This window comes from Megalobrama amblycephala, linkage group LG15 (assembly GCF_018812025.1).
Source record: "Megalobrama amblycephala isolate DHTTF-2021 linkage group LG15, ASM1881202v1, whole genome shotgun sequence".
NCBI classification, from domain to species: domain Eukaryota; kingdom Metazoa; phylum Chordata; class Actinopteri; order Cypriniformes; family Xenocyprididae; genus Megalobrama; species Megalobrama amblycephala.
In genome coordinates, this window is record NC_063058.1 from 646,176 (window position 1) to 671,493 (window position 25,318).

A 25,318-nucleotide genomic window follows, 5' to 3' on the forward strand; every position below is an offset into this window, starting at 1 on the left:
GGCCCTTATCTTTGAGGAGATAAGTTATGCAGTGTTGCTAGGCCCCGCTTTCTAGAACTTTGTCATGCTTTATAATGTCTTTCCATAAGCCCCTTGAATTATATTCAAATTTGAGCTACGGTGCTAGTTTTTAGCCTCCATTCTCAAGGGTTCAGCACAGATTTACAGATCTGTCTGGTGAAAGCATTTATCCTGTTTGGGTGGCATGTATTATAAAGCATTTATTTTTGCTTTGGGTTCTAAGCCGTGGCCCTACATACATAAATATGTAGCCTCTGTCTAAGAATGTGGTGTTCTGTTGTACTCCTCGTTTAGGGATTGTGTTTCACTGACTGCATCACCTGTTGGATTGCACACTCAGTGTAGACAGTCTTATTTCTGGTTAGAATTAAATATGATCTCTATTAGCTCCCAGTCGATCATGACCACAGCAGCTGTTTAACATATACTGTAAAGATTGTTGGCTCTTTATTTGTTAGCCCCTTCTAAGTACAGCTTGTATCTCTGGCACTGTCGGTATACAATCGCGAGTTTGCTCACGTATCTTAACACTGCCTCAGGCTTATGCTCATGTTTGTGTGAGGTGGTAGGCCTCGTAGGCCTCCCTTAGACCATGTTAGCATATTTATTGTACCATGTAATTTTTGGTACATTGCCTGTTGGAATGTGTAGGCTTAACTCAGGTTATTGTAGCTAGTTACCCACAATTATTTTGTTGGGTCTAGAGCTGGTCCCCTTTGAGCTTGGTCCCCATTTATGACCACTGGCTGGTGCCACATGTTGTTTCTATATGACTCATCACCATGGTTAAGTCATGACTGTTGACTCGTACCACCATCGGCCACGGCCACTTCTGTTAGAGTAGGTCCTAGGTCAGGCCTCTCGTAGAGTACTGTGGCGGAGTGTGTACACCTTGTTTAAGAGTTAAGGTGGTTTTACCATGTACTTGGCCTGCTGGCTGGTTCGGTCATGAAACTACCACTGGCTGATGCCATGTGCTTGTAGAGTCGAAGGCCCCACCAGGGCCTCCTTTCAGTTTGCATGTTGGCACAGTTTTGTGTTGGTTTCTATGTGACTCATCACCATGGATGGGTCGTGATTGCCACTAGCTGACGCCAAGTGTTTACAAGTCGTAGGCCTTTTTAGGCCTCCTGGGTATCATGCTGGATTTGAGAGTAAAGGGTGCATTTACTGAGTACGGTTTCTGAATGGCTTGCCTCTCAGGTTGAGTACTTGTGTTAAACGCTCTGTTGTTCGGTTTTTATGCATTTACTTCCTTGAGCATGGTCTTCTTTAGCTCTAGTTGAGCTAAGTAGTTACCTTGTTTATAACTTGGTTCTATTTTGCTCCTAGAACTTTAGTGGCCGCTAACTGGCACCGCATGTGACAGGTAGACCTTCTGGGCCTCCTTTGGGAACATGCTGGCATGTACCATTTACACTCCTTTACTAGGGAGAGTAAAGGGAATTTTATGCCACTGGCTGGCCAGGGCTCCAGGTGGCTTATTAACCTCCTTTGCAGTTCGATTATTTGTCCCGCCTGGAGCTTGATAACACTGCCGCGAGCTGATGCCACGTGTCTGCTGAGGTTATAGGCCCCACGGGGCCTTCCTTAGCGCGTGATAGCGTATGTTGTACTCCTCTTGCTTTAAAGAGTAAAAAGGTTCTTTTACCGAGTACACTGCTCGTTAGATTGTGTTGGATGGACTGTTTTGTGGGCACTCACAGTTACTTAATCACATGGTCGGTCTTGCGCCCAGCATGTTAGGTTTCAGGTGAGTGGCCTTAACGGTTTCTCTTGAAACCGCTAACGTTTGTCTAGACATATTGACATGCACTCTCCTTCAGCATGGCGGCGTGGGTATTTCATTCCCCAATGCGTCATGAACGCAGAGTTGAGTTCCCTTCGAAAGGGAATGTCTCAGGTTACGTATGTAACCATAGTTCCCTGAGAACAGGGAACGAGACTCTGCGTTTCCATACCATGTTTCGGGCTGCCTGCAGAACAGTCCCTCAAGATGATAGATACTGACTGCTTCTCCAGGCACTCCTTTTATACTTCCGGGTCGCACCATATTACGTCATAGGCTGTCGCCGGCCAATAGAGACATCGGGTCACGTGTGACGTTCTCCAATGCGTCATGAATGCAGAGTCTCGTTGCCTGTTCTCAGGGAACTATGGTTACATACGTAACCTGAGATGTTTTACCATGTCATTTTATCTTGATTATCTTGTTCTTGTTTTTTTAATCATTGGAAGCCAATATTGTAAATCAAAATGACAATTAAAACAATTGATTTGATTAATTGCCCTGCACTGCTGTGTGTGTGTAGATGTGTGTGTGTGTTAGTGTGTATAGTGATTGAATGTGAGTGTGTGTAGATGTGTGTAGTGAGTTAATGCAATTGTTAGTTTGTGTAGTGAGTAAATGCGTGAGTGTGTGTGTAGTGCGTGAATGTGATTGTTTTAGTGTGTGTAGTGAGTAAGTGTGTGTGTGTGTGTGTGTGTGTGTGTGTGTGTGTGTGTGTGTGTGTGTGTGTGTGAGCGCGTTTACTGATTAAATGTGTATTTACTGAAACTTTTTTTTTTTTAGTGTGGATCATGGAGGAGAGTTCAGGATTATAGCAGGACTACACAAATGTATGTCTACACACACACACACACACACACACACACACACACACACACACACACACACACATTATATATATAATTATAATATATAATATAATATATAATTGGTTTTCATCTTACTTTCATCTTTCTTCTTTTTACACCTTTTTAATCAAAGTAAGATGAAAACCACAATTTTCTGTTTCAAACTTTCACATAGCATCTTTTGGTTATAAACACATTAAATTCAAACCTACATTTTGATTTTAAAAGGTTTGTTATAAAAACGAATTATGTCTCCTTTTGTCATTACCGATTAAAGAGTATCTGGTGTCACTGCATGGTTAAAACACATTTGCAGAGTACATTGGTATTAAAAACGGCTTTTAAAAACTGTCCATGATTCAGTTTTGGGGACCGTGACAGAAGTTTAATGCTGTCGTGGAACAAGCAACAGCCGCCATCTCCTTCCAAATCAAGTGCCTCATCTTCTTAATCTCCTCACGTAAATGATTACATTTTGATGACTTACATTTCTTCTCCACCACAGAAACCACCACAGGTTCATCAATGCCGTCAAAATTAATAATTTTTTTGTTTTTGTTGATCATAAAGTAAGGAAAACTAGGAAGCTGGCTATATTCAGAGCGCCGCCATTACTGTTTAGTGCGTGGAATGGTGCTTGGTTGTGATTGGTTGAGTGGATATATCGCGTTCTGCAGAGAAAGGAGACTGGTGTTTGACGCGTTTTGGAAAGAAAGGGAGAAAACATGACAGAATAACACGACGGATATCGCACTTTGCTCAAAATTAATAAGTTACTTTTCAAAAGGCACAATGACGACAGAGTAGTCAAGCTCAGGAGATTCATTATAAACAGGGAAATCAGGGGAATGGGAAATCACCTCTCTGAAAAAAATCAATTAAATCAGCCATAAAAATTTCTTTCAGTTCCTCAGAATATTTGCCAGTGTCAGTCATTTCTACCATCGTGGTGGCGTTGTGGGTGGAGCTTTCCTCCCAGCCCTCGAGCTCCACAAGCACTCCCTCGATTTCAGATGATGTAACCGGCTTGTGCACCTGGTCAGACCCTTGCTGTGAGGTTGACTTCGGGGCGATGGTACCGTCCGATCCTTTCCTCGGTCCTGGCTAATCCATCGCAGCAGGCTGGCCTCCTCGGTCTGCGGTGGGCACGTGAAACAACTCCGTTGTGGCGTTCGTCGGTGGTGGCTGACTGGCTTCTGGCAGTGGAGTGGGACTGGTGGTGAAGTCATCCTCCGCGGGGCCGACGGTGAAGGGTGAGTCGTTACTCACCAGCACCCACTCCACGAGTGCAGCGAAGCTCTTCCGAGGACCGCTCCCTGGGAGGCTTGCTCAGGACCGCTCGCTTAGGCTGTAGAGGTAGAGCACACAGAGCATTCGGTCAGGATAGTGTGTGCGGCACGCCAACTCCAAAAACTCCATGGTGTGAGCTTCCAGGGAGCGGTCCCTCTGCTCCAGGCGAAGAATGGCAACATCAGGGTCCATGATGAAGGGAAAAAGGGGGAAAAACTAACAAAAAGAAAATCGCCGCAAAAAACTGTATTGGTCCGTTCTTCTGTTACAAGGTGTGTAGATCAAAGTAGTGTTGTCAAAAGTAGCAGTACTTCGGTACCAAGTCGGTACTGAAATTTTGAAAATGTGACGATACCAGCATTTCTGTAGTACCGGTAGTACAGAGAATCCGGGTATATTCGGTACCCACTGATAGGGCTGTGCCAGTATTTACTTGAATATGACACGAGTGAAGCACAAAGCTTTGTTTACAGAAGAAATAATAGGTTAGCAATTAAATGTGACATTGCAGCCATGGAAACATTTTGGTTAATGCCGAATAAGAGAGGTGCGTGAGTCCATACATTTAAGCTTCGTATTCTGTTTTCCGAATCGCGATCTGGTCACCTGATTATCAGAGAATTTAACAATATTCCATTAGTTATTCCACTGAACATGGAATCTCTGTTTATTTTCCCAAATCTTCACTCACACAGGGGATTATAAACGTTCTTTCTTTCATCCGCATTGAGGCCTATTAGGCTATTCGCATTATTTACTGTGGTAAAGTAGAAAAAACACTGTAGGACAGAAACCCTTTTGCTTGCACGTCAGTTTCTATGGTTTGGAGTGGCTGAAATGCATCTTTACGCACAACTGCCAGCCTGCATGGAGAGCTTCTCGAGACTCCAGAGACACCAGCAGCTTCAAATACCTGTTTGCTGCTCAACACTGGCTTTTTTTATAGCTGCCCTTTTAATACAATACATTTTTTTGATAGGAACTTTCCTTAATAAGCCTTTATCTGACCGAGTTCTGCTGTGCTCTAAATCACTCACAAATCTTATGATAATTCGATAATCTCCATTCAGTTTCACACAATATTAGTTGTTTTCATGCCTTTTGCACAACATTGCACCATTTCATGCTTTTCATCTTCAGAAAGATCTTTCTTCCTCCCCATATTGCATGAGAACTGTGACTTGCTTAATAATGTGGAACAACCTCTAAGTAGGGTTTCCATAGATCTGGCAAATTATTTTGTCTGAGATTGATCCCAGTTATCTAAAAAGACATGGATAAATAAACGAACAAACATTTTCTTAGAAAAACTAAAATCTGAATGTTTATTGTACAGAAATCTTACTGATTTGTCTCTTGCATAATAATTTGGAACGCAGTGTAAGCGCTTTTGAAGAAAGTGATCTAATATTTAACAACCCAAGCTTTATCATTTGTTTATCATTATTATCTCTATTTTTTATTTGTTGAACATCAATTAAATTTTTACCATTAAATGGGTTTGGAAGTTTTTTGTTTTTACTAATTCGGGGTACAGACACAGTTTCTATGTGATAATATCTAGGTGCAAGATTTTCTATGTGTTGGGATTTATCTGACTTCTGTAACGTGAGGCAGCTAGCAGACGGTCGGTTTAGCCAGTCTGTCTGCTACTTTTTCTGATGAAGTAAACTGACATATTTAATCAGAATGTGCAGTAATTGTGTGGTTTTAACTCATTTTAATGAAGTTCATTTAACAAGCAGCAGAAATCATGTTTACAGTGTAGATTAAAAGATGGAGAAATTGATAATTCCTGATTGTGATGTGTTTTATCTCCATCAGATTCCCATCGGATCACTCTGGATCTGAACACAGTGAGTAAACGCCTCCATCTGTCTGAGTGGAACAGAGTGATTATTAACACTTACCCACCGCAGTTGTCTCATCCTCATCCAGACAGATTTAATCATTTTTCTCAAGTGTTGTGTAGAGAGAGTGTGTGTGATCGACGCTGTTACTGGGAGATTGAGTGGAGTGGGAAATATGTGGCTATATCAGTGTCATATAAGAGCACCAGCAGGAAGGCACCGGGTGATGAGACTATGTTAGGATGGAATGATCAGTCCTGGGGTTTGATCTGCTCTTCCTTCTATTACTCATTGTGGCACAATAACGTACAGATTTATCTCCCTGTAAAGCCCATCATCAGCAGGAGAGTAGGAGTGCATGTGAATCACTATAGAGTAGGAGTGTATGTGGATCACAGTGCAGGAACTCTGTCCTTCTACGGCGTCACGAGAAACATAATGATCCTCATCCACACAGTCCAGACCACATTCACTCAACCACTCTATCCTGGGATTGCTGTTGGTCTTGCATCATCAGTGAAACTGTGTTGATGAATCAGAACAGAGAGATTCTACCCATAATGCTTGGAGCTAATGATGAATCAGTGACAGTGAGATGTTATAGAGTCTCTTCATTACATTAATACTGTCACTGAGTGTGTGTGTGTGTGTCTGTTCTTCTCTCAGTCTCTACTTGTTCTGATGTAAATCAGATGTTTTTATTGTCGTTTCTCATCAATCTCTATTATTACTGTCAAAATGAGCTTCAGCTGAAAGTGTCTTTCTCAAACATGATTCATGAAGAACATGTCACTGTCATCATTCATGTGATGTTCCTCTGGTGTTTGTGCTCAAATCATAAATCAGATATGAATTGATGATGAATATGTGAAATATCTGAATGCTGTATGAATCATCAGCTGCGTGTGAAATATGATCATTCCTTCAGGAGAGTTTCTGACATCATCAAATATGACATTCATCATCTCACTTCATTAAATATATTTACTGTAACTACTGCAAATCAGTTATTTTATTCACTAAAATGTGTAAAAATGTGCAGACTTTGCTGAAGTGATTTGAACAGGTATTAACTTAGATGTAATGCAAATATTACTGTAGCTGACGTATTTGTGTCAATACTGTATGGAGAACCAAATGACTCAAAATCACATCATTAAATAAATGTTGAAATATTGTAATAAATGTTGAACTGCAGTTTACATGCATGTATATTGTGTTATGTGGTGTCGTTATGAGGAGCTGGAGTGACACTTAAAAGGAACACTCCACTTTTTTGGAAAATAGGCTAATTTTCCAACTTCTAGAGTTAAACAGTTGAGTTTTACCATTTTCGAATCCATTCAGCCGATCTCCTGGTACGGCGGTACCACTCTCATTAAGACAGTGACTTGCTGACACCTACTGGCAGTTTAGTTTCATATTTAAGGTACATTTTAATTAAAAAGTTAAAATAAAAAAAAAATCCATATTTGAAATGATGTAGACAAATTGTAAATGCTGTGTAAATATATTAATGCACTTCTGTGTCCCCTCTGTATTGCAAAGATGGATTTTGTTAATAATGATTTCATTTGATTGGTAACAGCCATAATGTATAGGCTACTATGCTAGTGTTAATTTTTATTTCTTCTTTTTTATTTTTTCTCCATCTACTGAAAAATAGTTTGATATGTCTGTATACATTATATACTACATAGGCTACCAGAGATGTTAATTATTGTCACAAATGAGACTCCGGCAGTTCCTTCTGCTCACCACCAGAGGGATCCCTCTCCCGAATATTAAACCCCTTTGAACTACATTTCCCTCTCATGTACCTGTCACTGATTACCCTTGCACCTGACGCTCATCAGTGGACAATTTAAGCTGCTCTCAGACTCAACCTCATTGCGAAGTTTTGTTTTGCCCTGGTGAACATCTCTGAGCTTTTTTCCCTGTGTCTTTCCTTTCCGTGGATTACCTTTGGACTGCTTATTCTCTTTGTGGTTCTTTGCTGCCTGCCCTGGACTGTTTTCTATTGTGAACTGATTTTTGATTGTTTGCTGCCTGCCCCAACCTTATGCCTGTTTCTGGATTATGAGCTGCCTTACCTCTACTGTTGTGTTTGCTGGTGATTGATTGTATTTTATATTGTAGAATTATAGCTGCAACCATTGCTGCAAATGTAAAACAGCATTTAAATGGTAAAATTACAGTAAATGGCTGTTGTTCTTTCCATTAAACATTTATCCTAGTTTTGAAACTGTAAAGTTGGTCCCTAAATTCCACTCCTACAGCATAATTGTTTTAATGACTGCATATAATCTGATCAATGTTTACTAATGTACTAATTTACTTATGCTCAGACAGTCTTTCTCGCGCAGAGTTGCTCGCTCTCGGACAGCTCGATCTCTCTTGCGCACACATTCGGTCTCTCTAGCGCATGTTCGCTCGCTCGCGGCGTTCTCTCCAATCCACCTTATTCCTACACTCCATGACGCTTTGCACGAATTATGGGTGTAACTTCCGTTAGCTGTAAACAGTCAGTGAAAGACTCAATGAACGCAATAATGCGTTTTATTTTTAAACTGGGTACAATGAGATTAAATGTCCTTTTAATGTTTGTTGGTTGAAGGGTGAGTGGAATAATGTAAAGTGTAAAAACATCAAGGTAATTTCAACAGAATCATAATCATAATTGAATCATAATTTCATCAGAATCATAATTTTGGTTGAGATTGAAAATTCAATGCTAAATAATATTGAACCATGTTGAAATTTCAATGCTTTTCAGTGTTGAAAAAGACAACATTTAACCAACGTTGATATTTCAATGCTTTTCAGTGTTGAAAAAGACAACATTTAACCAACGTTGATATTTCAATGCTTTTCAGTGTTGAAAAAGACAACATTTAACCAACGTTGATATTTCAATGCTTTTCAGTGTTGAAAAGTACGAACATTGAATCAATGTTGATTTTTGGTCAGCTTAATTTCCCCACGTCAATCCATCTGTCCCCTCCTTAAACACTTTATTCACATTAGCATTCATGCTCCCCATAACCCTTCCTTCTAGTCTAGTCCCACAAAAATAAATAAATAAAAATCCTGCCAACTGAAGTATAAACTCCAACCAGTTGGAAGTCAGTGAGATAAAAAAGCTGGACATTATAATTATAATAACATTACACTCTTTCAACTTAATCACTAAATTCACAACTACTTAAAACATTTCACCTGCACTTTAAGGAACGCACGAGCCTCTTGAACTTCCTGCTCGAATCTTTTTCGATTTTCTCGGACTGAAAGGTAGGTTGAACTTGGAAATTTGTTTTACTTTATATATTGGATAATGCAGCGTTTGAATGTGTGTTTTACAGTAGTGATGGTGAGATGAAGCCTCATGAAGCATTGAAGCTTTTCAGCCAAGTGGTTCACAAAAGGGTTCATCCTCAGTGCTACAACACAATGTGTTTTCCTGCGACGCGACCAGAGCAGAGGTTTGCGTGCATGTGGATTGTTTTGCAGTAATCTACCAGCACAAATGGAAAATATGTTTGCATGAGATCGCATTACAGCGGAGAATTCAAATGTCACAAAAGTGCGGCTCATTCACCTCGTAGGCTGTTTCCCTCAGCACAGCACGTGTGTTGTTTGTATTTTGCTCGTGATGCGGTCAGAACTGGTGTTTGAATACGAACACATGAAAAATACGATTGTTTTTATGATATACAGGCGGAGCGCGCATATGCTCGGTTTCAGCGCGGAGCTCCGCGATGAGTTTAATAACACTAGCCACGTGACACATAGCTCAAACAGAATAAAGTATCCGTGTTTAAAGTTTTTATTTCACACATTCTCCTGTACCAAACATTAACCAGCACGGTGTAGTTATGCACACATTCATCAAGTCTTCTTCAAAGGAATTATATGTGCAAACTGGACACTGATACAGTGGTGTAGCCTATCTGAACGCGACGACACGATCATTATAAAAGACTGATTTTGAAACTGCAGTGCTCGTAAATGTAATCAAGGTATTATTAGCCCTATTAAATATTCTTTCGCATTTCTCCCTTGTGCTTGGGAGTTTGTTGTCATTCTCTTCGTGCTCATATATCAATGTTCATTATTCTGTATAATGAGTGTGTTCTATGTCTGTGCTTCATTGGTTGTTCTTATGCATTGCAGACTGTCTTTACGAGCGGTCACGCCTACGGTTGCCAGATTTCCCGAATTTAAAGTCTCTTTCAGAGCTTTTCTGTTACAAGAACACGTTTTACTTAATCTTTGCTATCTGGCAACCCCGCACACGAGCCCTCTCTACACTGAGGAAGAGGCACGGATGATCTGCAAACACAAGTAAACTGGCGTTCAGGTTCAGCGCTCTTCATTTGAGATTTTCTACTTAAATTAAAGTGTCTATATTGCACTGCTCGTTTACTGACTAAATCTGGGACCAAAGTGTAGGCTGATAGCAGTGGTTCTCAAGTGACGAATGCGAAAAGTGCTGTTCATTTCATTCTACTCCACCTTAAAATAGCATGAAAACTGAACATGTATTTCTAGCAGGTAAAATGTCGTATATACACGACATTCAATCAAATTACCTCATCTTTCGCGGTCAAAACAGACTGCACCCACACAAGCCAGCATCGCGCAACATTATAGTGCAGTTCTCGACAATATAACCTTTGTAAAAGTGGGGATTTAGTACTTACTAGCATGATAAAATTGTCTATTACTTTTAAATGGACAGTAATATGAAAAAAATCCTTGGGAAAATAAGCTTTATTGGGGTCCACAAAAGTCTAACATTTGATAATCTATAAGCATTTCACAGATTCTATGTACCATAATTATATAAAACAACACTGTCAATATATGATACAAATAAATGAGATAAATGCATTGATTTCCATTCAAAGTGATGGAAATGATCAACAGAAAAAAGAGTTTAGAATTTGCAGTTAGCATCATAAATTCATTCGAGATCCAATCCAAGACACTGTCTACACTGGGGAGAAAAAAACGTTTTTCTTACTATTTTAGTTTTGTTTCCAGTCCCAATATCTATAAATTCTTAAATCAAGATGCATTTACTAGATAAGTAAATTGGCATAAGATATTATGTCTTGTTTTCTGTGATGGGAAAATCAAAATTAAGTGAGTTTTTGTTTGAAACAAGTAAAATGATCTGCCACTTGGGGTAAGAAAAATAATCTTAATTCAAACGGAAACAAAAAAATTTTTTTTCTCTTTTTTTTTTTTTTTTTTTTTTTACCCCATTGGCACACAATTCTGCTTGTTTTAAGAAAAAACTCCATACTTGGAGCACTCGGTCGGATGCATTCCACTAAGTTTCAAGTTATTTGGGACCTTCTGGTACAAACGAGATACGAAAACAAAAAAACATCCCACTTCCCAATTATGTAGTTGCCGCCAAATAATGGGTTCCCGGACACAGTGTTTATAGAAGCTTTTGGACATTTTATATAAGATTGTATGGATGAAACCACCTGTACCATGCTTGGTGCACTCGGTCGGATGCAATCCATTAACTTTCAAGTCATTTGGGACCTTCTGGTACGAACGGGATGCAGATAAAAAAAAGACATCCCCAATTATGTAGTGGTCCCTAATAATGGATTCCCGGACACAGTGTTTATAGATGCTTTTTCACATTTTATCTGCCATTTGGGGTAAGAAAAATAATCTTAATCTGTATTGTACAAAGCACTATATAAATAAAGATGACATGAATACCTTTTGCTTGCAGTTTAAATGTTTTATTATTCATACCACAATAGTAAATAAGTCTTTACTGCTCTCCTCCGCCTCACCACCTCTCATTTTCGTACACAAGTAGAGTGTGCTCTCCTCCGCCTCACCACCTCTCATTTTCGTACGCGGGTGGAGTGTGCTCTCCTCCGCCTCACCACCTCTCATTTTCGTACACAAGTAGAGTGTGCTCTCCTCCGCCTCACCACCTCTCATTTTCGTACACGAGTAGAGTGTGCTCTCCTCCGCCTCACCACCTCTCATTTTCGTACAAGTAGTGTGTGCTCATCTCCGCCTCACCACCTCTCATTTTCGTACAAGTAGAGTGTGCTCTCCTCCGCCTCACCACCTCTCATTTTCGTACGCGGGTGGAGTGTGCTCTCCTCCGCCTCACCACCTCTCATTTTCGTACACAAGTAGAGTGTGCTCTCCTCCGCCTCACCACCTCTCATTTTCGTACACGAGTAGAGTGTGCTCTCCTCCACCTCACCACCTCTCATTTTCGTACGCGGGTGGAGTGTGCTCTCCTCCGTCTCACCACCTCACATTTTCGTACGCGGGTGGAGTGTGCTCTCCTCCGTCTCACCACCTCACATTTTCGTACGCGGGTGGAGTGTGCTCTACTCCGTCTCACCACCTCTCATTTTCGTACGCGGGTGGAGTGTGCTCTCCTCCGCCTCACCACCTCTCATTTTCGTACACAAGTAGAGTGTGCTCTCCTCCGTCTCACCACCTCACATTTTCGTACGCGGGTGGAGTGTGCTCTCCTCCGTCTCACCACCTCACATTTTCGTACGCGGGTGGAGTGTGCTCTCCTCCGTCTCACCACCTCTCATTTTCGTACGCGGGTGGAGTGTGCTCTCCTCCGTCTCACCACCTCACATTTTCGTACGCGGGTGGAGTGTGCTCTCCTCCGTCTCACCACCTCACATTTTCGTACGCGGGTGGAGTGTGCTCTACTCCGTCTCACCACCTCTCATTTTCGTACGCGGGTGGAGTGTGCTCTCCTCCGCCTCACCACCTCTCATTTTCGTACACAAGTAGAGTGTGCTCTCCTCCGTCTCACCACCTCACATTTTCGTACGCGGGTGGAGTGTGCTCTCCTCCGTCTCACCACCTCACATTTTCGTACGCGGGTGGAGTGTGCTCTCCTCCGCCTCACCACCTCTCATTTTCGTACACAAGTAGAGTGTGCTCTCCTCCGTCTCACCACCTCACATTTTCGTACGCGGGTGGAGTGTGCTCTCCTCCGTCTCACCACCTCACATTTTCGTACGCGGGTGGAGTGTGCTCTCCTCCGTCTCACCACCTCACATTTTCGTACGCGGGTGGAGTGTGCTCTACTCCGTCTCACCACCTCTCATTTTCGTACGCGGGTGGAGTGTGCTCTCCTCCGCCTCACCACCTCTCATTTTCGTACACAAGTAGAGTGTGCTCTCCTCCGTCTCACCACCTCACATTTTCGTACGCGGGTGGAGTGTGCTCTCCTCCGTCTCACCACCTCACATTTTCGTACGCGGGTGGAGTGTGCTCTCCTCCGCCTCACCACCTCTCATTTTCGTACACAAGTAGAGTGTGCTCTCCTCCGTCTCACCACCTCACATTTTCGTACGCGGGTGGAGTGTGCTCTCCTCCGTCTCACCACCTCACATTTTCGTACGCGGGTGGAGTGTGCTCTCCTCCGTCTCACCACCTCTCATTTTCGTACGCGGGTGGAGTGTGCTCTCCTCCGTCTCACCACCTCTCATTTTCGTACGCGGGTGGAGTGTGCTCTCCTCCGCCTCACCACCTCTCATTTTCGTACACAAGTAGAGTGTGCTCTCCTCCGCCTCACCACCTCTCATTTTCGTACACGAGTAGAGTGTGCTCTCCTCCGCCTCACCACCTCTCATTTTCGTACACGAGTAGAGTGTGCTCTCCTCCGCCTCACCACCTCTCATTTTCGTACACGAGTAGAGTGTGCTCTCCTCCGCCTCACCACCTCTCATTTTCGTACACGAGTAGAGTGTGCTCTCCTCCGCCTCACCACCTCTCATTTTCGTACACGAGTAGAGTGTGCTCTCCTCCGCCTCACCACCTCTCATTTTCGTACACGAGTAGAGTGTGCTCTCCTCCGCCTCACCACCTCTCATTTTCGTACACGAGTAGAGTGTGCTCTCCTCCGCCTCACCACCTCTCATTTTCGTACACGAGTAGAGTGTGCTCTCCTCCGCCTCACCACCTCTCATTTTCGTACACGAGTAGAGTGTGCTCTCCTCCGCCTCACCACCTCTCATTTTCGTACACGAGTAGAGTGTGCTCTCCTCCGCCTCACCACCTCTCATTTTCGTACACACGAGTAGAGTGTGCTCTCCTCCGCCTCACCACCTCTCATTTTCGTACACGAGTAGAGTGTGCTCTCCTCCGCCTCACCACCTCACATTTTCGTACGCGGGTGGAGTGTGCTCTCCTCCGCCTCACCACCTCTCATTTTCGTACACAAGTAGAGTGTGCTCTCCTCCGCCTCACCACCTCTCATTTTCGTACGCGGGTGGCGTGTGCTCTCCTCCGCCTCACACCTCTCATTTTCGTAGTGTGCTCTCCTCCGCCTCACCTCCTCTCATTTTCGTACAAGTAGAGTGTGCTCTCCTCCGCCTCACCACCTCTCATTTTCGTACACAAGTAGAGTGTGCCCGCCGCTCGACCGCTCTGGTTTTAACGAGATGACCGTACCATCGAGGGGAGATGGGTCGGCCGGGACAACCACGACACGGGCGGGGTTCCCCACACACGGGTCTCGCTCCGGCTCGGCCATTTTGCACCAAAGCATCAATCAAAATAAAAATGCAAATACAATATGGCTTTGTGCACTTATCAAATTGTAAAAGGCCGCGAAGTATATAATCTGTTGTACTGCAAGTTTCAAATCAAAGAGGGGCACGTGAGCAACTCTGTTTACACCTGGTATAATGATGTGTTTTGGTTGATCAGATCACAAGTGGACGATGCTAAATACAGGTGTAAACGGGGTCTAAAACATTTTGAGCCACAAAAGACCGCCTACTGACCTAATGCATTAACATTATGGGAAGCGCGCTTGCCAGACAGATTTATACTTTGTCGTCTGAAGACCGAAGTTTGTTTTGAAGATGAAAAATGTACCTAGCACAATGTTTTCTCACCATCCCTGATTTCTGACACACAATCATAGCGTCTAGTGTAGTCTTGCATCTATTAGAGTGAATGCAGTGATCCATATCTGCATGTGCTCTGAGTTTAAAGGATTAGTTCACCTTCAAATGAAAATGATTTTCCCCTGGATTTACTCACCCTCAAGCCATCCTAGGTGTATATGCCTTTCTTCTTTCAGATGAACATAACCTGAGAAATATTAATAAATATCCTGATGCATCCGAGGTTTATAATGGCAGTGAGCGAAGATCTGAAGTGTCTCCATCCACATCCATCCATCGTAAACGTGTACTCCACACGGCTCCAGGGGGCCTTCTGAAGTGAAGTGATGCGTTTGTGTTAAAAAATAAATAAAAAAAAATCCATATTTAACAAGTTATGAAGTAAAATATCTAGCTTCCGCCAGATCACTTTCCATATTCAAGTTACGAAGAAAGTGTAAACGGGCGTCACGTCAATTAAGCTTTTTCCGTAAGTTGAATAGGGAAGGCGGTTTTGGGCAAAAGCTAGATATTTTACTTTATAACTTGTTAAATATGGATTTAACAAGTTACAAAGTAACTTGAAAGTGAACTAATCCTTTAAACATGCATTTAAACATTGCACTTTAATGTTTTTAATGCATAAATAAGTTCACATTTAGCAGTATGAAACGGACGAAAAAAATGTAACTCCTTGGGGAAATCATATTTTGAAGGTTTATTACACTTCCTTGTGCTTAACGTAAATGCAAAGTGTATGTACATGGAATTCATTTTTACTTTTATCTCCATCAAAATACTTCTGTTATGCATATTTTTTTTTTCTCTTACAGCTGAGAAGATTGATCAAGAAACCCTTCTTTTAGATGATATCACACTGACCTCTCTGATCCCCATTATTGGACTTTGTTTAAAATTCAAGAAGTACCTCAAGAATTTGCTTGACGTTAACATGGGCGGACTGGCCATCTGGCATACCGGGCACTTTCCCGGTGGGCCGACATGCTTTTTGGGGCCGACGGTCGCCGACCGCAAAAAAAAAAAGAAAAAAAAAGAAAAAGAAAGTGAAAGTGGTAGGCCTAGATCGGCGGCCCAATACTTTTTCAATAGACACTGGGCTGCTGGCCCACAACACTTTAGTCAAAAATATCACATAGGCTATTTTTTTTTTTTCCTTCTGACAGACGCGGCTCATGAAACATGTAGCTCAGCGGCCCATTGGTTGTTTTCTTGATTGACACTGGACTGGCCCAATCATACCTTTGAACAGTACCATCTATAGGATTTCTGCCTGCACGCAGTTTCAGTGTGATGTTGATCATGGAGAAGAAACGCAAAGGAGGTGCAGAGAAGCTGCGCGAGAGAAAAAAAACGCTGCCAAATTGACACAAATGTTTTCGGCAGTAGCAGCAGGGGCGTAAATAGCGGGGGGACATCTGAGTGCTGTCCCCCCCAAAAATATAATTAATAACCACACTAAGTATTGTGTATAAATTATATAAACTTAAAATAATTATGTAAGTAGTAAAGCAATACAAACGCAAACGGGCGTTTTAAGTTTAGAAACATTTTGAGTCACCCCTCCCTTGCCTCACAGTGGCTTGTTTACCATAGCTTGTTGGATATAAGCCACCCACACCAACAATAATTAACATTGTGATAAGAATATGTAAACTGTAATAAGGCTAATAGATTTACTGTTGTGTGTTGGGATATGCTCAGTGTGTATTCATCATATTTTGGTGACTTGGTTGTAAACAACTTAAAAAAATAAAATATAATATAATAATATAATATATATATATATATATATATATATAAAGCGGAAGGATGGGTGGTATTTGTGATCTTATGTGGTGGTGGGCCGGTCTGGGCCAAAAAGCCAGGGCCGATTTTTGGTCCCAGCCCATCCCTGGACGCAAGTAAAAGGTATTAGGTGTAGAAGGCATGGGGTACATCTGCTTTAAATGCAAAAGGTCTTTGGGACCTGATATCAGAGCTTTGTTTGCACATTTAAGGGTAGTACATCATGTATTTTCTACATCTAGTTACTTTCAGTGTGCTCAAGCTGGATGTCATCGCACATTCAGTCTTATTAGATCATTTAGAAGACACATACTGGAGCATGTTGATGAAACTGGAGATGAAATGGAGGAAACCCCTTTAGTTGAGCCTGATGATGATTCATCAAATTCAGTTTTGGATGCTATGTTGAGCAGTGTGGTGAGGACTGGGATGAAATTGCTGAGGAACAATGTGATGAGTTAGAGGAAAAAATATACAAGACAGAGTAGCTTTGTTTTTAGCGAAATTAAGGTCAAATTCCTTTCCTTCGTCGTTTCTCCATTTTGGTTTTATTGTTTCTCCATTTGGCGAATTAGAAAAAAATCAGTATCAAGCCTTTGGTTGATACTGATTTAATTAGTAACAACCTATCGTATCATTTTATTGTAATTTAAATGACTAAATTTAAGAACTTAACATTAAATAAAGCATACATATTTAATAAGATTAGGAAAAAAATCCTAAAATCCCCTGAAAATCAATTAAAGGTGCTAAAGAGGATGTTTTGTTTTATACATTTTTGCAATATTACTTGAAACTGTCTTTACTAACTGATAAAAGACTATTTATTAGGTGCACTGAAAGTAATAACATTAATATACATCATCTGTGCACGAGGTAGGGCCTTAAAAACATCAGGCAATCGTTTACGCGATCATCGCGTAAACGATTGGCCCTCTGGCTTGTCAATCACTGCCATGACGTTCCTTGTGAGAGACGAGCGCGGCTGCGCTCTCCAGTAACTTTCCACACTCCACAGGCGCCGCATGCAATGTTTTTGTCAGGAGACAGGAGTAACAACTGCAGATTATGAGTTACCTGCGGTGAGTCCGACATAATGAATCCACTAACACGACACAGCGAATGCCGGTGGTAAACACTCGTGATCCAATACTTGTGCACGAGTTTTGGGAGGCGTTCCTTTGAAATGAGCGGTGAAGGAGGGGGGCTGTTCTTACGCATGCGCTCATTTCAAAAACTCACTAACAGTCTTTGGTTTCTCAGTCGACGAAAAAATCCTCTCTATCACCTTTAATCAACTAAATCAATTACAGTTAATTTCTGACACAGACAGATGGCAATAAATAGGCTATAAAAATACTCTTTATCTCACTATTGTTAGTGTTATTTCAGGGTTTTGATATATATTTTGATATATATCCTAATATTGATAAAGTATAATTGATATCTTCTTAAGAGAGCACTATAATGGTTATTTTTAACACTGTTTTAACATTTTCCCTTTATTTATTTATTTTACTTTTTTTTGAATGTGTGATAGCCTATTTCAAATTGGCATAAACGAGTTCACCTCCATCATAAATCATCCAATTCGCATTTTAAGTCCATCTCTCTATAGCACCGCTTTGATGAACTAATATAACATGTAATATATTTTCATATCTGTCATATTTCAAATTCATCCCATGTCCAAAACTCAGGGTGCTGTCTAAAACAAAAGTTATGACTGCTGCATATTTACATCAGCTACTGATTTGCACTTTTTAATTCAATGTGTGCCTATACATTCGCTGCCCAGTGCGTTGAGCAGCTTCGCTAGATTTTTATTGTTGGTCACTTCAATAAAACAGGCATCGTGCCAACGTTGTAGAATGGGGGTAATTGTGTGCAGCTGCAAAGTAAATTAATATTTCGTGAGAAAGAGATAAAAATGTAGAATAAACGTGTTAAGGATCCGTACAGCTGCGCAAGGGACTTTTATTCTGTTGAGCTGAACCGATGAATGTCTGATGACGACATGGTTTGACATCTGGTTGACCAATCAGCGGAAAGAGGCGTTTCATTCCCGCCCACATGTAGAGATCGAATATTCAAACTGCTTATTTGTTTCCAACCCCAGAACGAAAAAAGAAAAATCAAGCCAGTTCTTTGTTGTTTCGTTTTCCTATGTGAAAGCAAAAACAAATGAACGAATGATACCTGGACCGGACCATACACGGACGGACCGTGTACCTTCGGACAATTTGTTTTTTCGTTTTTGTCTTCTAAACGGAAAAACGAAGAAAGCATTCATTTATCACATATTCGACCCTCCTCACGAGCATAAATAAACAAATCTCGAGTCGTTTTTTCATATTTTTTTTTTTTTTTTTTAAATCACACTTTGTTCTAATCCGCCAAATGGAGAAACAATAAAACCTAAATGGCTTGAATATTCAATCTCTACGTGGGCGGGAATAAAACGCCCCTTTCCGCCGATTGGTCAACCAAAGATCAAGCCGCGCCATCAGTTCTCAGCTCCAGAATCAGCGCAACAGTAGACTCTTATATCCGATACATTTGTACGGATTATTTACAGAGTTTATTGCAACTACATTTAATCTCGCTCTCATCAAACAGCCAGACTAATAAATAGCGCGACACAACCCGTGCCGGGGCAGAGCCTAGACAGAGCTTTCTTCTGTATTCATTCGCGTGCCGTGAAATACTAATTTATTGTATATTAAATATTAATTTACGTGGCATCTGCTCTCACAACTACTCCTAGCCTATGTATTTGGCACACCGCTGTTTTATTTAGCTGACCAACTCTAAAAATCTCTGCTGGAGCTGCACGACGCACTGGACAGCGCGGAGAGAATTTCATTTGGGTCTATTTCTCATCAAACAACCAGATTAATGAATGGCTCGACACAAACCCTACAAGGCCATAGCTTTCTTCTGCCTACGCATACATTTGCGTACGGTGGAATTAGTTTATCATATTAAAAATTAATTAATTTACATTGCATCTGCTGTCACATTTGGCACGCCGCCCGTTTTATTTAGCTGATCATCTCTTGAAATGTGTGTGCGAAAAAAGCGCAGAGAGAATGTGATATACATTGTAGTGAAGTGCAGATCAGCAGTCCTGACTGTTGTTTCGAGCAATACACCGAGTTTATTTCATTAACCCTGAGTATGTCCCTCAAAACAATGTTTTATTTTTTCTGCCAGCTAAATTTCTAAAGCAAAGTCACAGATCATTGTGCGACTCGCAACATAAGGCGCACAGAGTAGCCTATAGCGTTAATTCGTGAATGAATCCGAGTCTTTGAACAAATCGGTTGAGTGATTCACCAGCCATACAGCCTTTTATTAGTGAATGAATCAGCGCTTCGAGCGAATCGATTGAATAAAATGACTCGTTCATTAACACAGTGACTTGCTGCCGCCTACTGGCGATATTTCATATTCGTTTCATCTTGTAATTTATTTCGTATTTCTGTATTCAAAGCATTTTGTATAAAACATAACATTAATGTCATTGCATTATGTATTTGCTCTGCTGTGTGAATGTATTTACGGACCTCTCTGAGCAGCATTCAATTGTGTAAATACATCTAAAGCGACTTCAGATGCTGCTGTGCCTCTGCAGCGCAAGATGCCTTTGGCTGAAACAAAATAGTGTCAAACTATAATTGTATTGACTAAATTTAAGATTTTAGGGACTTCCGGTAGCGCGCGAACACTAATGGCAGCGTGAGAGAACTGCTCTCCCGACAAACACTTCAAAAAGCCCCTAATTATTTAAATATTATCAAAAAATTGATATAAAACATCACAATGGAGTGCGGGGCAGGGATGGAAACAAGGGCGAAACAAAAGAAAGCTCCAGGTCGCCAAGAAAAGACTGGAGAAGAAACTGGTGAAACAGAGCCGACGGCTCGCCGCCATGATAACGCTGAGGGAGAAATTAGCCTGGAAAAGATACTCGTAGAGTTGCGAGAATTCAGGAAGGAAAATAATGAAAAACTAGCAGACATCAAGGAGGATTTAAACACTACAAACAAGAGAATTGAAGAAGCTGAGGATCGTATCGCGGATGCCGAGGAACAAATTCAACAGACTGGAGAGGTGGTATCTGAACTGCTGAAACTTCAGGCTCAGCTTGAAGCGAAGTTAACGGATCAAGAAGGCAGGTCGAGGCGGGATAACATCCGAATATACGGAATCCCAGAGGGCAGCGAAAATGGCTCATCGACTATCAAGTTCATTGAAGAATTGCTGAAGAATGGACTGGGTCTCGACCCAACGATGGACCTCCATATTCAGAGGGCTCACAGAGCTTTAGCGCCAAAACCAACGGACAGTGCGAGACCACGCTCCGTCATTGCTAAATTCCTGAGCTTCAAAACGAAAGAAGAGATTCTGGGACAGGTGTGGAAAAAAGGAGGATTGAAATGGAACAATGCAAGAATTACATGTGACCACGATTACCCCCCAGATGTCCTAAAGAAACGAAAGGAATATGCTCAGGCAAAAGCAGTGTTGAAGGGGGAAAAAATCAGATTCCAGACTCCGTATCCAGCGAAACTCCGGGTGTTTTACGAAGGCGAGACAGTGCTCTATAATTCTGCTGAAGAGGCGACAAAAGACATGAAGGACAGAGGCCTTCAGGTGGACATCATCCGACCGCAACAGACGCCACTAGAACGCCTTCAGCGCCGAGCTTGGTCAACGAAGAGGGGGCGAGGCAGTCAGGTGGAAACCAATACAACACCGGACTATGTGGAGCAACTGAAAACTTTTAGACGAAAATAATAAAAAAAAATAAAAAATAAAAAAAATAAAAACTGAGCTCGCACACTGATCGGTTTGAACTGATGTAAATGACAGGATAATTACAGGACTGCGCATTTCACAGGTCAGATGATGCGTTTATTTTGAAACTTTTAGAATAAACCTAAGCAGTACTAAACGGAAAGAACGGTAGCCCTTTTCAAGTTCTGGTTAATCATTTAGTGTTGGGAGATTTCAAAACTGAATCACAAGGTGTCAATTTATGACATTGTACCAGCGAGGGCCCTCACTCAAGTTTGTAGGTTTGAGGTTTTTCCCTCAGAGCCAAATTTCCATTCAGGCTCGATTAAGATCCATAGACTAGGGATCTTGTTTGTGGAAGTCACTTTATGTGACAAAAAATTGTTCTTGTTCATGCTTTTCTTTTTCTTTTATATTGTTCGAAGCTGTGTTGTTATGTTACAGGGGAAATGGAAGTACAGTTATGTTCTTGTGTATGGAAGTGTTAATAACTACATAGTACATGAGTGGCTTAGATGATGTGTTTAAATTAGTAACATACAATATAAATGGAGTCCACAATCCTATTAAGAGAACTAGAATATTATCAAAATTAAAAAAAGAAAAGGTTCAAGTAGCGTTTTTGCAAGAGACCCATTTAGATCAGACGGAACACTCTAAATTGGCACGAAATGGATTTAAATATGTATTTTCATCATCACATCCTTCTGGTAGAAAGAGGGGAGTGGCTATTTTAATTTCGAACAAGCTTAGGTATGACCATCAGACTGAAGTTAAAGATAAAGAAGGGGCAAAATTGAAGGGGCTCCAGTTACATTTCTTAATGTTTATGTCCCCCCAGGTAGCAAATTTAAGTTTTTTCAAAAAGTCTTTGATATGATCTCAACTGAGACACAAGGAACCTTAATTTGTGGTGGAGACTTTAATATAATTCTCAACTCGAAAATGGATACCTCTACATTGACAGAGAAACCTATATCTTCTACAGCAAAGAAATTTAAAGGTCTATTAGAAGATGTAGGTTTGATAGACCTTTGGAGGGATTTTTTTCCTAAAGGACGAGATTATACTCATTACTCGCATGCACACTCAAAATACTCAAGAATAGACTATCTATTTATGTTTAGAAAAGATAGACATAAGATAAATAAATGTACCATAGGAACAATGGACCTCTCCGATCATGCACCAGTATATGCCTCAGTGAGTTTAAATAAAATTCATATTAATACATTATGGAGACTAAATTCTGGTATTCTGAACAATGAGCAGTTTATAGAACGGATGAAAACTGAAATTAAACACTATTTAGAAGAAAATGACAATGGAGAAGTATCCCCAGCAGTACTGTGGGATGCTTGTAAAGCTGTCTTGAGAGGAAAAATAATTGTAGAAACAGCATTAACTAAGAAATTGAGGCAAGAGAAGCTCATTAAATTACAAGTAAAACTAAAAGAGCTGGAAAGGAAACATAAAAGTGCACACGCCCACAGATCAGGTCTATTGCAAGAGATTGGAAAAGTTAAAGAAGAAATTGCTGAGGTACATAATGTGGAAATAGTAAAGAATCTCACATTTCTGAAACAGCGTTATTATGAAGCTGGGAGTAGATCATTAAAACTTCTGGCTTGTAAACTCCGTAAACAACAAGCTGACAACACAATTTATAAAATTAGAGACCCTAAAACGAGAAAGATCCAATATAGATTAAAAGAAATTCATGAACAATTTGAAAAGTTCTATAAGAAACTATATACAGAAAATACATCTATACCAGAAATGGATATTAAGGCATTTCTAAGTTCTTTAAAATTACCCAAATTAACAGAAGAACAAAATGAAAGTTTGATAAAGGATATAACTTCACAAGAATTGCTGAGAGAGATCTCTAAATTAAAATTAAATAAATCACCAGGTACAGATGGGTTTACGGCTGAATGGTATAAGAAATTCAAGGAACAGCTCGTCCCTATCCTTCTTCCAGCCTGTAATGCTACATTTCATGGAAGGGAGATTCCTATTTCATGGAATGAGGCAATCATTTCTCCTATTCCTAAAGAAGGAAAAGATAAACTAGATTGTGCTTCTTATAGGCCTATTTCGGTTTTAAATGTTGATTATAAGCTATATGCAGCAATACTGACTAGGAGAATAGAACACTTACTTCCAGAGCTAATTCATAATGATCAGACAGGGTTCATTCAACAAAGACAAACACAGGACAATGTTAGACGTACACTACATATAATGAAACGCATTCAAGAGAGTAACATGCCAGCAATGATATTGAGTCTGGATGCCGAAAAAGCCTTCGATTCGGTCAGATGGTCATACCTATATAGAGTACTAGAAAAATTTGGTTTTCATGAAAACATTATTAAAGCCATACAGTTAATATATTCAAGACCACGAGCAAGAATTAAAGTGAACGGGAGTTTGTCTAATTTCTGCAATCTGGAAAAAGGAACGAGACAGGGGTGTCCTCTTTCCCCCCTCCTTTTTGCTCTCTATATTGAGCCCCTTAGTCAATGGATAAGACAAAACCATTATATAACTGGGATAAAGATAGGGGAAGATGAACATAAAATTGCATTATTCGCAGACGATGTTATGATATATTTGAGAGACCCGGTAATATCATTTAAAAATCTTATGTCAACACTAGATAAATTTGACACTGTATCAGGATACAGACTAAATGTGCAAAAAACACAGGTCATTTGCTACAATTTTATTCCATCAGAAGAAATAAGGACAAAATATAGGATTAACTATAATGAAGAGGTAATAAAATATTTGGGAATATACCTGCCAAAAGATACAAACTCCCTGTTAGATGCAAATTATAGACATTTAAATAGTAAGCTACGAGCAGATATCCAGAGGTGGAGTGCTATCCCTTTTTTGAATTTGGGGGAGAGAGTGGAAATTATCAAAATAAATATACTCCCGAGGCTTTTATATCTTTTTCAGTCACTCCCAGTAAAGATTTCAGAAGAACAATTTAAAGATTGGGACAAATGGATTATAAGGTTTATTTGGGAAGGTAAAAAATCCAGAATTCGATATAAAACACTCCAGATACCTAAAGAGAAGGGAGGCTTGGCCCTCCCCTCCCTAAAAGACTATTATATAGCTGCCCAATTAAGACCCATAGTTTGCTGGTTTAACCCAAGCTACGAAGCTAGATGGAAGCAAATTGAACTTTCCTTTTTCTCAGAAGTACCAGTCCAAGCAGTAATTGCAGATGACAACCTATTAAGGGCCCATATAAGTAAAGAACATCCGTGGATTACTACTACACTAGAAATATGGGCCACAGTAATTAAAAAATGTGAATTGAAAGACACTTTGAAAATACTGAGGTGGTGTGCCTATGACACAGAGTTTACACCTAATACTTTAGATGAAGTGTTTAAGAAATGGATTAAGAAAGGAGTTACAACGTACTATTCTATCACAAATAATAATATTTTCTTAACCTTTCAAGAATTTAAGAATCGGTTCGAGTTGGATAATCATGACTTATTTAGATACTTTCAAATAAGACACCACTTTAGCACAACAGTGCATAAGAAGGGGATTTGGGAACAAAATGAATTTGTGAAAATACTCTTGTCTGCATTTAAGGCTATTACAACTAATAAGGTTGTTTCAAAATTTTATCATTGTCTACAAAACCACAGACTAGAATCCACTTCTTATGTCAAAAAAAAAATGGGAGAAAGAAGGAGTCATGTCTATAACGGAAGAGGCTTGGCTAAAAACATGTAAATCCCAATGGAAAACCACAGGCTCTCACCAATGGAGGCTATTTTCCTGGAAAAATGTAATTCGTTTTTTTATTTCACCAGCTCAAAAATGTTATAGTGAAACAGGATCAGGATGTTGGAGACATTGTAATTCAGAAGTAGCAAATCATCACCATATATTCTGGGCGTGTCCAGTCATTCACACATTTTGGAAAGATGTACACAGGGCATTAGAGGCTATATT

General features: G+C 40.6%; 1 protein-coding gene across 3 annotated transcripts in view; it reads left to right on the plus strand.

Moving 5' to 3' along the window:
* LOC125247702 (NACHT, LRR and PYD domains-containing protein 3-like) overlaps positions 1-7,178 on the plus strand; it is a 52,266-nt gene extending 45,088 nt beyond the window's left edge. For all 3 annotated transcript variants that reach the window (XM_048159147.1, XM_048159148.1, XM_048159149.1), the window contains 2 exons: positions 2,594-2,640; positions 5,773-7,178. In XM_048159147.1, the coding sequence (XP_048015104.1) occupies positions 2,594-2,640; positions 5,773-6,329 (604 nt within the window). In that variant the 3' untranslated portion in view covers positions 6,330-7,178. The remainder of the gene's footprint in view (positions 1-2,593; positions 2,641-5,772) is intronic.
* Positions 7,179-25,318: the final 18,140 nt, after the last annotated feature.